Source organism: Nannospalax galili, unplaced genomic scaffold (assembly GCF_000622305.1).
Source record: "Nannospalax galili isolate Female #2095 unplaced genomic scaffold, S.galili_v1.0 scaffold300, whole genome shotgun sequence".
Taxonomy (NCBI): Eukaryota; Metazoa; Chordata; class Mammalia; order Rodentia; family Spalacidae; genus Nannospalax; species Nannospalax galili.
The window spans coordinates 725133-738502 of record NW_008347322.1 but is presented as its reverse complement, the minus strand read 5'-3'; the positions used below and the strand labels follow the sequence as shown (position 1 = coordinate 738502).

At 54.1% G+C, this 13370-nt stretch overlaps 1 protein-coding gene across 1 annotated transcript in view; it reads right to left on the bottom strand.

Moving 5' to 3' along the window:
* Positions 1 to 2220: 2220 nt before the first annotated feature.
* Positions 2221 to 13370, bottom strand: part of Wdr5 (WD repeat domain 5) — a 19130-nt gene continuing 7980 nt past the window's right edge. The window contains exons 8-13 of the mRNA XM_008843924.3: positions 9722 to 9768; positions 6951 to 7026; positions 5812 to 5845; positions 5451 to 5525; positions 4929 to 5016; positions 2221 to 3974 (exon numbers count right to left, since the gene is read on the bottom strand). Coding sequence (XP_008842146.1) covers positions 3874 to 3974; positions 4929 to 5016; positions 5451 to 5525; positions 5812 to 5845; positions 6951 to 7026; positions 9722 to 9768 — 421 coding nt within the window. The 3' untranslated portion in view covers positions 2221 to 3873. The remainder of the gene's footprint in view (positions 3975 to 4928; positions 5017 to 5450; positions 5526 to 5811; positions 5846 to 6950; positions 7027 to 9721; positions 9769 to 13370) is intronic.

Genomic DNA, 13370 nt, shown 5'->3' with positions numbered 1-13370 from the left:
AGTGTCAACTTGATAGACCTGGGTTGAGGGAGCCTCAATTGGGGAATTACCTTCATTGGACTGGCCTATGGTCATTTCAGTGAGGGCGCCTGCTTGATTGCTGAGTGATGTGGGAGGGCCCAGCCCACTGTGGGTGGTGCCACCCATGGGCAGGTGGGCCTGTGTTGCATAAGAAAGTAGGCTGAGCAGGGGCCAGGGGAGCAAGCCAGTAAGCAGCGTTCCTCCATGGCCTCTGCTCCAGCTCTTGCCTCCCTGTTCCTTGGGCTCCCTGATGAACTATGACCAGGGAGAAGTAAAACAAGTAAACCCTTTCCTCCCGTTTTGTCACAGCAATGAAGAAACAAACTAGTACCACCACCAAACTGTTCTCAATTGTTTTCTTACTGGGGATGAAAACCAGGGCCTCAAACAAAGGACATTAAGAGCTCTACCACTGAACTATGCGCCCAGCCCTCTTTCTTCTTGAAGCAGGTTTTCTGTTGTCCAGACTGGCCTTGAACTTGGTCTGCAGCCCCGCAGGCCTAGTACTTTCAATCCCCTCCTGGTTGTCTGGAGCAGCTATCACAGTCCTGCACCACTATGTCCCTGTCTGCTGCTGTAATGACTAAACGTCAATATTCTCCAAGTTGCAGAATAGCATCTTTGCCTAAAGTTGAATATACAAGTTCTGAGGGTTGGGTTTTTTTTTGGTTTTTTTTTTGGTTTTTGAGATGGTCATTCTGTAGCCCCAGCTGACCTGAAACACCATGTAGACCACGCTAGCCTCGATCTCAGAGAGAGACCCACCTGCCTCTGCCTCCCAAGTGCTGAGATTAAATGTGTGTACCAGGACACCTGGCTGAGGTTATTTAATTAAAAAACAAACAAACAAACAAACTTTCAAAGGAACACCCCAGGGACACTGGCCCACCCATGAGGTAAAGTGACTGGGACAGCACCCTTCCCCACGGTAAGCGGTAGGATACTTGGCCTCCTTGGGTCCACAGCACTTGGTGGGGCAACTAAAAGGCAGACCAGTGTGGAAGGTTGGCACTCAAGGCCATGTATGCTGGTTCTAGATGGCGGCTCTTCCTCCAATGGAACAGGCCGTGCCGGCCAGCACCCTACTCCAAACTGCAGCCTTCCTCCTTGGAGGCTCGTGAGGCTCAGGAAATAAAGCCTCCAAGTCCCAGAAAACGGGAGACTTGGGATTCTTAAGGCTCCGCCCCAAGATTACAGAAGCAGAAAACCACCACTCGGGAGAGGGGACTCAGACCTACCGCTAGGACTCAGGTTGTACAGGGACCTCCAGGGCTGCAGCTTCTATGCTGTCACTCAGGCCAGGGGGCTTTTCCCTGAGGCCCAAATAGACTTACTGGTTCACTAAGCTGGAGGAGTGAAATGTTACTTCGGTCTACCTGGGGTAAGTCAACGTGTTCATGTCTACCAAGGAAAAGTTCAGAGAATAGTCCATGTGTACCAAAACAGACAGCGGGGCTGGAGAGATGGCTCAGCGGTTGAGAACACTGGTTGGTCTTGCAGAAGACCCGGGTTCGAATCCCAGCACCTACACAGCAACTAACAACTAACTCTGGTTCTGGGGGGAATCCATCAGCCAGCCTCCTCTGACCTCTGAGGGGTAGGAATGTGGGCCCATCTTCAATCCCAGCAAGATCCCCAGACTAAACTAGCCAGAAAGACTAGTCATATGTGGGCTGTAGAGATCATGGCTCAGCAGTCAAGAGCATTGGCAGAGGACCAGGGTTCGAATCCTGGTAACTGGTAACTCCAGTTCATTCATGCGCATAAAGACTGGCCAAATTGGGAGGGCTACTGGGTGGAGCTATCAAGGGACCTCTACACCCACACCCACTCAAAAAAACACATTGTACTTTTTTTTTTTTGGTCTTTTTGAGACACGTCTCCCTGTAGCTGGCCTTGAACTCACAGAGATCCGCCTGCCTCTGCCTCGAGTGCTGGGATTAAAGGCTTGCACCACCATGCCCAGTCCACATTGTACTCCTTTAAAAGTTTGGAGACCAGGTGTCACCACGTAACCCAGGTTGGTCTTGAACTCTCGATGTTGCAGGGTGCACCTAGCTCAACTGGTGTCCACGCTTTGCCACCAACCCTGCTGCCCTGAGTTCCATCCCCAGGACCCACAGGTAGAGAGCTTTTGACCTCCACACCTCTTTCTCTAAAGGAATAAACACTTTAAAAAAGAAATTGTAAGGGACTGAATTACAAGACATGAAAATCTTTATTTTCAAAAAAAGAATGTATTTTTACATAAATCTACAACAGAGTTCAACTGTAGAAAAAATAAACTATACTTGGAGATACTGTGCTCAGCACGGCAAGCAAGCTCCCTCCCTCAGGAGGGGCCGCACACCAGCCCACAGCAAGGACCTCAACACCCCTCCAGAAACCCCACAGCAACATGTCCCTGATGCTGACCCGAACCCTGGCACATCTTCCCAACAGACATCAGGAGCCCCAGTCCCTGTGCCAAAGACAAGCCGCTGCCTTCATACTAAGATGGCCTCTTCAGCCAGGAGAGGGGGGTGGGACATTTTCCCCTGCTGGGAAGCAGTCTCTGGAGGACTATCAGGGCCACAGGCTGGGGACAGGCCCAGCAGGCTTTAGCTGGGGTGCTGGGCCTCAGCAAAGGTGGGGCTGCTTGGTCCAGGTCCACAACAGCTGCAGAGCGAGGTGACCTGGTTTCATACACACCAAATAACTCCGAGGGCTGTCACAGCCAGGGCCCACCCAGGGCCCACAGCCCACACCTCCCACCTCTGTGCCCAGCAACCTTCTGTTGTACTCCATACCTTCTGCACCTGATGCAGCCAGAACAGTCGTGAGACTGTGCAGGTGAGCTTGACTACCTCCTCTCCCCAGCCCTGGTCACCCAGAAGCCAGAACAGCAGAGAATCTGATGGGCAGGGACTAGGAGAGGCTGGTGAGCAAACCCAAGCCCAAAGATGGGTCCAGAGGCCAAGACAGGAGGCTGTGCCTGCTGAGGCAGGACCAAGCAGTCCCTCCTTCCCGCACAGGTCATCCTGAGTCTGACGCGGAATGGACAAACCAGAGCCAGAACCTCCTACTTGACTGACGGCTGTCTAGAGTCCCACCCCTTGCCTGCCCTAGAATGGTGTTCCTCTGGAGCACAGAGCTCACACCAACCACCTGGGCAGAAGAGGCACAGGGATCCCACTTTGTAGAGACCTCTCAGCCCCACCCTGGGGAACTTTCTAAAAGCCAGGTGGAGAGAGCTCCCATCAGAACTCCGGCAGAGAAGGTGCGGAATCCCACCTTCCATCACAGACTCTACAGCTTGCCTGGTGACGCCAGTGAGACAAGGAGCTGCCACCACCCAGGTTGGTGCCGACCTACCAACTCCAGAAACACACAGGGACTTGACAAGGAAACAACTCACACCCTTTCTGTCTTAGAAAGTCCTGGGACCTACTACAGGCAGGGGACGTGAACAGCAGGCCCCGCAGGACAAAGTTCCCGAGGCACATGGCGGGACTGGGGCTGTAGGTCACCAGGGCTGGGCGGGGCCTGTCCCAGTGACCACACTGGGTGATATCAAAAAGATACACAACAATTACTGGGAAAACACAACCCATGACGAGTTCAACTCACTCTTCTGTAATAAAAAGTTAAAAATTTGTGTTGTCTCTGAGCACAGAACAGACCAGACTCCCTGGGTGGGGACAGAATTGGCAAGAAATGTCACAATGGCTGTGAGACTCCACACCCCCCAGTCAACATCTTCAGAGGGGAGGAGCACCAGGCCTGTCCACCCTGGCCAGTCTGGCTGGCCCCTCCTCCACATGTTTCTTCTGGCCAGTCTGGGCAGCTGCCTGCAGTCAGGGAGGGCAGGACTCAGCAGTCGCTCTTCCACAGCTTGATGGTCTTGTCATTCTCTAATGCTGCAGAGGCGATGATGTTCTCCGTCGGGTGGCAAGCCGTGGAAATCACCACATCTGAAAATAGAGACCGTCGGGTGCCATCCCCGGCTGGGCAGTGGCAGTGCCTTAGGCCACTGCATGCCCTAGTCCTGACCACTGATCACAGGGGCTGGGAGACAAGTGCTCAAGGTGCTGGGGACAGAGTAAACACTGCCATGCAGGCCGGCCGGACACAGGGAAACTGGTGTGCGGTCAGCGGGGTCCTTACTCCTGGCCATACACCCTCCTCACTGGCCCCAGGGCTGAACACTCTCACTGCCTCCTCCACCAGCCCCAACCTTCATAGAGCTGCTCTGCCCAAGCAAGGGAGGCCACACTGTGGCACCGAGGAGGGGCACGTGAGGTGGCACTGCCCACCACTCTGTTCCCAGGGTGGCTTCTACAGCCACGCCAGCTGCTGGGGAAGGACAAAAAAGCCATCTGACAAGTGTGGCCAAGCCCACTCCCAGCCAGGGGCAGCTGCTCTATCAGGGACATGAGCACTCCTCAGGGTCGTAAAGGGGCACAGGACATCCTTGGCTCCCTAGACAAAAAGAGGTCAGGGCCAGTCAGGACCGAGGGTACCCCAGGGACACCCTCTGTCAGGAGCTACACATGCACAAGGCCGAGTTCTGCCTAGAACTGGAAAACCAGTGTCCCTGACTGCCACTGAAGCCCCCAGGAAATGTGGTCACCTTCTGGGCTAGAAACTTCCCCACATGTATGGCCCCCCAGAACAGACCACCTGATGGCTGCTTCCAAGCCCTCTCGGAACTGCAGAGCGCCCAGCTTGACAGGCACTTCCCTCAACAACCAGGCAGAACAGAATGGTAGCACCCACCCGTGTGCCCCAAAAGCCCAGACACATCGCCCACCTTGGGCCCCTCCCCAGGCAACTGCACCTACCCTGCGGCCCACCCCCAGATGACGGCCCACCCCCAGATGGCGGCCCACCCCCAGATGGCGGCCCACCCCCAGATGACGGCCCACCTGTGTGGCCCTGCAGCTTCTGGACAATCTCCTTGGTCTGCAGGTTCCAGATATACACCAGGTTATCTTCAGAGCCAGACACAATCCACTGTGATGCAGCAGCGGGCAGGCAGTGCGGACAAACAAGACACCAGGTTGAGTGTTGAGTAGGAAGCAACAGGCAAGCTTCCGGCCACCTCACCACCACCCACACTCATCCCAACACGTGCCATGCTCAACTTCAAAAAACCATGAAAGTTTCCAGTTAGAGGCAGGGCCTGGCACCACCCTGACCTCTCCTTCCCTGACCTCAGGGACCAGCCAAACACTTCCGTGCCACCCCCAGAGTGGGTCTGAGTTTCTACCCAAAGTCACCACCTACTTGCAGACCCTTCACTGTATCACGGTCCCAACAGGGTGGAACACACCAAGTGCCAGGCCAGCTGGGGCCACAAGGAGACCCTGCCTCAAGAAGATAAAGACACGGAGGCCCCTGCGGCAGCCCTCGGCACAGAGTCAGCAGGGCACAAGCAGTGGACTCACCTTCCCACCGGTCACGGAGAAATTGGCGAATATGCAGTACTTCTCGTTCTTGTGACCGGTGTACGTTTTCAGGCACTGAAAGGGGGGCACGGGCCATCAGCACCTGTGTTTCTCTTGCTTCCAGAGAATCCCAAGTTCTGGCTACAGACCTCTGACCACCACCTGAACTTAATTCTAAAAATATTCTAGGCACATACAAGGGCAAAGCCCACAGGTCCAAGCTGGACTTGCAGACTGGTCATCCACAAACCCCATGTCTTTAAGAGACTTTCACCCAAACCAAAGGAAGTTCTGAGATCCTCCTGCTTCGGCTCCTGGGTCTGCTGTGTCACCCCAATGCAGTGCCGCGCCCGGAGCTCACCTTCCCCTTGCTGTAGTCCCAGAGCTTCAGCGTGCTGAAAGACAAGACTGAAGTGAGGGGCTGCCAATCACCACAGCCCATCTGATGCCGCGATACCATGGGAGGGCCTTCAGGTGGGTCAAGTTCAGCTGACATAAGGACCCCAAGTACTAGTTCAAAGGCAGGCTGAAAGGAAGCTGCTGGCTACTATCCCCCCTCCATCAGCGTTAGCCTCAGAAGAACATCCAAGGTCATGCGGGTTCCAGGAGCTCGGGAACAGGTTTCACAGGAAGCACTCTGTGCTCATTCCGTGTCAACCACAGGGGAGAAGTGGCAGGCTGACCAAGAGAATGCCAGCCACGCATCCCTTAAGGGCTGGGACCAAGCCGGGACTGGTGGCGCACACCTTTAGTCCCAGCACTTCGGAAGCAGAAGCACGTGGTGAGTTCGAGGCCAGCCTGGTCTACATAGTGAGCTCCAGGCCAGCTAGGGCTACAGGGAGACCCTGTCTCAAAAAGAGCAAAAATTTTTTAAAAGCCGGAGCACATTACATACAAAGCGTGTGCAGAAACCACCTTAAATGACCACCCAGGAGGGGAAGCCTGGCAGCGAGACTCAGCTCCTGGTTCTGATCAAATCAAGATGCTGGCAGGTACATACAAAGCGTGTGCAGAAACCACCTTAAATGACCACCCAGGAGGGGAAAGCCTGGCAGCAAGACTCAGCTCCTGGTTCTGATCAAATCAAGATGCTGGCAGCTATGGCCAGCGCCCAAAACCTAGACCCCAGCACTACAAGGAAACGACAAAAACCACAGTGCTTGAAGGTCAGACCCAGAAAGCCCTGAGAGACCCGGCCCTGCCCCACTTCCCTGCAGGAAAGCTTTGGCCGGGTCTGTTCATTAATCATGCATCAGCCTAGGCCTCAAATCCTCACACCAGAGCCACCTAGAGCCTCCAGGGACAGGGCCTTTCTCCAGCCCTTCAGTTCTCAGTCTAGGGATGAGCTTCCATGGAGCTCTGGACCATATGCAAGGGTAGAACACCTCTAACTGGGCCACTGGGGGATGGGGTGGGATGGGGGTGGTCAGTACCCACCATGACAGGAAAGGACCCTCCATGGAGGTTGCATGCTAACCCCTCAGGGGTCAAAGCACTCACTTGTCCAAGGTTGCTGCCAGGATGTATTTGCCATTTGGAGAGAACTTTACGAAGGACACTGGGGGGTTGTCATCATCTACAAAGAACAGGCACAGGCTGAGCCTTGGCAGAATAGAGAGGCAGGACAGCTCCCCGTCACCCATGCAGGACATCTGTGTGAGGTCCCTGCCACCGGCAGCACAACCACTACCCTTAAGGGCAGGACAAGCCCGACAGGCCACCTCCCACCACCTGCCCTATACTTGCATAATCTCCCTAATGCCCCAAGGCCCTAGTCACCAGGACTCAAAGGACAAAGGGCCTGAAGCAGGTCACTGTGATCACAGGCCCAACACCAGCCCCACCACACGTGAAAGGAGACTTAGGCTGAGCAGCTGCTCCCCTGGAGAAAGCTGCCTGGCCAAGACAGCTTCTCATTCTCTGGCCCAGCAAGCCCTCCCTGGTGACCAGCATGCCTCTGCTCCTCAAGTTCTAGCTCCCGAGTCTGGCTTCTGCCCTGGGGGGGTGAGATGAGTGGCCCGACCCACCGCTGAGGAGTCTGGGCTCCCAGAAATTGTGCCCATTAACAGCTACTTCTAGGTCGCAATGATACTATAGCCCTCACAGTGGGCCCATAGGGTCTGCCCCTCCCCTGGGTGAGGAGGGTGTGTCCTATACTGGGCCTGCCCGGGTAGCCCAGGCCCTGGCTCCCCAGGGGGGAAAAGCCTGGCAGTGAGGCTTTCCCACCAGGCCCTAAGGTGTGCATGCGCAGGCTATGTGTCCTGACACATGCGTTACCACTGAGGGTTCGCAGGGGGTTCCGTTCCCTGGGGCTGGTCACACACACTGAAAGGTACAGGAGACAGAAGGCCAGCTGAGAACACATGAGGTTGTTAATTCGGCTGACTTGGAGCAGCACCTGGTGCTCCTTACCCAGGTCACCTCTGTAACAAATTCCTGGTCTGGGGCAAGCCCTAAGAGCCTTAATTTCTATACCCGAGACCCAAGGAGAAGAAAGCGGCCCGGGCTGGGCCTGCCTTCCTCTGCCCACACCCTGTAGCCCCGGGGTGCAATGCCCATTGCCTGGCTGGATTTAAACCTTGGCCCTACAACTAGCTGCCCATCACAGACCAGGGTTCAGTCAATGCAGATGGACAATATTACAAAACAAAGCATTCTATAAAGTTTCAAAACCCAGGGCTGGTGAGATGGCTCTGCAGGTTAAAGTGCTTGGTATGCAGGCCTGACAACCCCAGTTCGATACCCAGAACCCACAGTGGAAGGAGAGAACTGACTCCCAAAACTTATCCTCAAACCTCCACATGTGTGCTTGGTACCCAAGAGCCCAGTCACATAAATCCCATCACCAAAAAAAAGTTTAAGAAAGAACTTAAGATGTTAAGAGCACTGACTGCTCTTGCAAAGGACCTGGGTTCAGTTCCCAACACCTACATAGCAGCTAACAACCGCCTGGAACTCAACTTCCAGGGGGATCTGATGCCCTTTTCTGGTCTCTATAGGCTCCTGCATGCGGTGGGGGCACACAAGCTCATGCAGGCACACACATGAAAATAACAAATGGAAATAATATTTTTTGAGATAAGGTCTCATTATATAGCCCTGGCTGGCCTGGAACTTACTATGTAGACCAGACTGGCCTAGAACTCAAGAGATCCTCCCACTTCTGCTTTCCAAGTGCTGGGGTTGAGGGGGACCAGGGACGGGGGGAACCACTGCCTGACATTTGTGACTATCCTATATAAACAACAGTATTCCAAGGTGAGCATTCCAAACTCATGAAGCCCCAACCCAAGCTACAGTGCTGCTCTGGAGAGGGCCTTTCAGGTGAGCAGGTGAAGAGGAGTGGACTCTTATTCCATCTGCATGTGTCCCTGAGAAAGGGACATTTCACAGAGAAACTTAAGAATGATACCACATCTGCAGGCCAGAGAGAGACCAGAAGCTACCCTATCCTCACCATGGGCCTGGCTGTGTAGCCTGCAACTAAGAATGAGCTTCTGGGTTGGTGTGGTGGCACACACCTTTAATCTCAGCACGTGGGAGGCAGAGGCAGGTGGATCTCCGTGAGTTCGAGGCCAGCTTGGTCTACCAGTGAGTTCCAGGACAGTTGGGGCTACAGGGAGACCGTCTCAAAAAAAGTTTCTGTCAGTCTGTGTTCTGTCCTCACAGCACACTGGTTCCCCTGACAGCCTTGGAAGGGAACCTTCCCCAGCGGGCCTGGCCCCCTCTTGAAGCTGGACTAGCAGGGAAGCAGCAGACCTGCCCAGTCCTTTACATCTGACATGAAGCTCCAACCCTTCAGGCCAGCCAGCTAATTGCGCCCCCACAAACCCCCACCCCAACCCACTCATCCACACAAGACTTCCTTCCCTCTCATCCCCCAGAAGAGCAGTCAGACCTGTCTGGTCCCCCACTCTAGGCATTCTGTCCACCTTGCAACACCCCAACATGTAGACATGCCAACACCAGGGAGGAGGCCAGGATAGGCTGGAGATGCTGAGCACAGGTAGAGGGGAAGGCACAGGTCCTGGCGTGCTAAGAGAGCAGAACACCATTCAGCAACATCAGGCAGACAGCCGGCCAAGGGCCTCACTAGCATGAGAGGTAGGTAGAGGTTAAGTTAGTCAGGAAGAGCAGTGTGGACAAGCAGTGAGGTCTGCAGGGGAAACAGGCCCAGGACAGAGGGAAAGACGACCTGAGGACGGATGTTCTGGAGGGGCAGGTGTGCCCCGACCACGCCCGAGACCCAGAACCCAGAGCAGAGCACTCACCGATGAGTGTTTTCAGACACTGGCCGGAGGCGGTGTCCCAGATGCGGCTGCCAAGCAAGAACACACATGAGAAAGCTGACCCCACACGGGCACTGGAGGACCGTCCCTTGGCTCACTTCGCACTGTGCTGCGTCCACAGGTTGGCAGTCACTCTGTCATTCTAAGGTCGAGAGCGCACTGCACCTGCAAACAGGAGCGGCTGCACCTGGTCCAGACGGTCTCCCACCCTGGCACTAAGGTCTGTCCTCCTCCCCACCCTCCCCGCACACGAGCACCAATGGGCAGCATGTCCCCGCGGCTTGCTCTCTACACGAGCACGCACTCCCACAGCAAGGCCTAGTTAAGAAAACAGCAGCTGTATGCAATTCCCTGGACATCCCTTTGGGCTTATGAAGACGGGACGAACACCAGGTCCTCTCAGAATGGACTGCCAGGTTTGACGTGGTTCCAGCTCGTGGCTGCTATGCACACAGGAAGCTGCCCTACCATGCACTGCCAGCACCCAGACTTCTTGGGCAGACTCCCAGCAACAGGGATAGCAGCTCTTCACTGCATCCTCCCAACCTGACCTCCCTATGCTCCCACTGCACCTGCACCTTAACCAGGCTGGACCCCACTCGTCACTACCCAAGGTGAGGGGGTGAGGGGCCCGACAGCTGCTGCTCCGGAGCACACTCTCCACCACCACGCCAGCAGAGCCCTCTACACCGGGTCTCAGTGCCCAAGGCTGCTCCAAGGCTTCCACTACCTTGGAACACAAGCTGGCCTACGTATCACAGCTTCTCAGGTCTGACCCAGAATGGGTCGCCCCTTCCTTCCTCCTCCCTGCTCGGTCCTCCCTGCATCCCCGTCTCTGCAGGTTCTTATTTTCTTTCTTGATCCTCCTGTCTCAGCCTCCTGAGGGCCAAGGTGATAGGCATAAACCACCAAGTTCAGTCCTCTATGGATTTTAAATTCACTTTATACAAAAGCAAAAGTGCCATGAGAAGTGAAACCAACTGCCTTCCAGCACCCAGACTGATGCCTACCACCATGACCCACCCCTCCTCAATGCCCCAGGGCTGTGCTCAGGCAGTCCATTCTTCTACCATCCCTGCCAAATGCATTCCTGAACATTCTGTCACCAACACAGAGATCTTTTCCCATTACCTACCTGGTAACTCTTAGCAAAGAAAGGCAAATATCTTAAACCCTGATAAACATACATCACAGCCAGCAGAGCCTGGGGTTCAGATCCCAAGCTATGCAGAGGACTCATGGGCTGGATCCTGGTCTGTCACTCACTAGCTGAGGAATAACTCCATTTCCCAAGCAAAAATGGTTATGGCAAGAATTATATACATCAGGGGTTAAATGGGTAACTTGGTAAAGGACCAAGTAGGTGACTTTTTAGTATTGAAACACATCAACAGGCCAGGGACATAGCTCAGCTGGTGGAATGCTGGCCTAGCACATAGGAATTCTTCACACCTGTAACCCTAGCTCTAGTGAGGCAGAGGCAGGAGCATCAGCAGTCCAATTTCACCCTCAGCTCGGTGGGGGAAGGGAGAGTATGCAGGGGTACTTTTGAGACACTGTCTTAAAAAGCCAGATCTGGCCAGGTGTGGTGGCGCACGCCTTTAATCCCAGCACTCGGGAGGCAGAGGCAGGCGGATCTCTGTGAATTCAAGGCCAGCCTTGTCTACATAGTGAGTTCCAGGACAACTGGAGCTAGAGGGCATTGTGGAACATGCCTATAATGCCAGCACTGAGAAGCAGGAAGCCACAGGAGGCTGTCGGATCATGGCTGGTAACACGAGCCTGTCCTGCTGAGTTTGGGACTAGTTGTTGGATGACCTCAGGCACCTTCTAACTCCTAGGAACGCCACCCACTGCCCGCCTCAAGCTTGTGCCTTCAGCTGAGCATTTTGTGTGCTGCTGGGCCAGTCTGCTAAATGTTGAGGGTGTTCCAGCCAGTGGGAGAGGTCTGGAAGCATTTAGTAGCTTTCGAGTTTGCTATTTAACTGAATTCGGGTAAAAATCTGGAGGTCAGACATGGTAGTGTGTGCCTTTAATCCTGGCAGAGTCAGAGGCTGGCAGATCCTTTAGTTCCAGGCCAGCCAGGAACTCACTATATATAGTAAGACCCTGTCTCAAACAAAGAGAATTAAGAGACCAATAGTCCTTCAGGCCATCAATCACATCTAGTTCTTCAGGGTACCACACCTCCAGCTCCATCTCCTGGGCCCATTCGGGAGGCAGTGGGCTAGACAGCAGGTACTAGGGCAGCACATGGTTTGGGTAGGCCAGTCCTCCCTGAACTTAGATACAGCCCCCCGCATCCCCATACTGCTCATCTTGTTTTACTTTGCCTTAACTGAGCTCACAGGTATCAGACCCTGGCCTTGAGCACCTCGGGTAAAGGCTTCCACCCTCTATTCTACCACCTGCAGCTTTCTAAGCTCCCTACTGCTGGCTTCTTTCCTAAACTTTTTCTAAGTTTTTGGAGGGCTTCTTACAGTCAAGTTCACATGTGTCCTGAAGACTATCCCAGGCTCTAAGCCACTGTTTAGCACCCCAGGCTGGTCAGCACACTCAGGTGCTAGGACAGGATGCCTAGAGACGTTCAAGGCCCTGCGCCGCCAGACCTCCTACCAGCATGTCTGCCATCTGGTGTTAATCCTTTGTAACAAACTGATAAATCTGTGTGGATTACGGCTTTTACTTTACTACTAGTGGTCAACACAGGGCCTGAGGAAATGTCTCTGTGCTATAGCACACCCCAGTGACCACAGTCCCAAAAGGCCATGACCACCTGGGCACTGAAGGTGCACCCTGCAGGAGAGGCCCAGAGCGCAGGTGCTCATCTCCCACCAGGTGCATCCAACCCAGGAAGGACATGCAGACTGGCCCTCACAAGTCAGCTCTGTTCTCACCCCGCCCCATGCCCAGGACTCAGACTGGAAAGTTTCACAAGTGCTTCCACTGAGGGGCCCCTGGGGGCTGCCCTGCCTGTGCCGGTGACAACACACACTGCAGGGCACCCACTATGAAACAAATGCTTTGAAAGGCTCATCTTGAAAGAACTTGTCTTTTTGACCAAGCCTGTGCCCCAAAAAAGGGAAAAAAGGAAAAAATTTTGTTTACAGCACACAACACTCTGTGGAAACAAATGCTGCCCAGAGCCTTTGCTAAGTGCGGGCCCTCTTCTGCCAAAGTTTAAGCACTGTATTTAAAGTGCTCACAGGGAGGCTGGAGAGATGGCCCAGCAGGTAAGAGCACTGGCTGCTCTTGAAGAGGACCTGGGGTTGATTCCCAGCACCCACATGGTGGCTAACAACCGTCCATAACTCCAGTTCCAGGGGATCCACCACTCTTGTCTGACCTCAGTGGGCACTGCATGATCAGGGGGCACTTACATACACACAGGCAATAGACTCATACACATAAAATAAAAATACCCTGTCTAAGGTATTAATGCTATAATTGCTCTTGGCTTTACTTCTCCTTCACAGCTCCTATTAACAATTCAAGGTCTTTCTTTTCCCTTTAGAGATAAGAGTTATGCAATTTGGGAGTCTTTTAGATAGACCCACTGAAGGGGTACTCCAATTGCCTCACCCTGCATCTCTGTTCAGCATGGAAGAAGCCAGAGCAATCTGCATTCCTA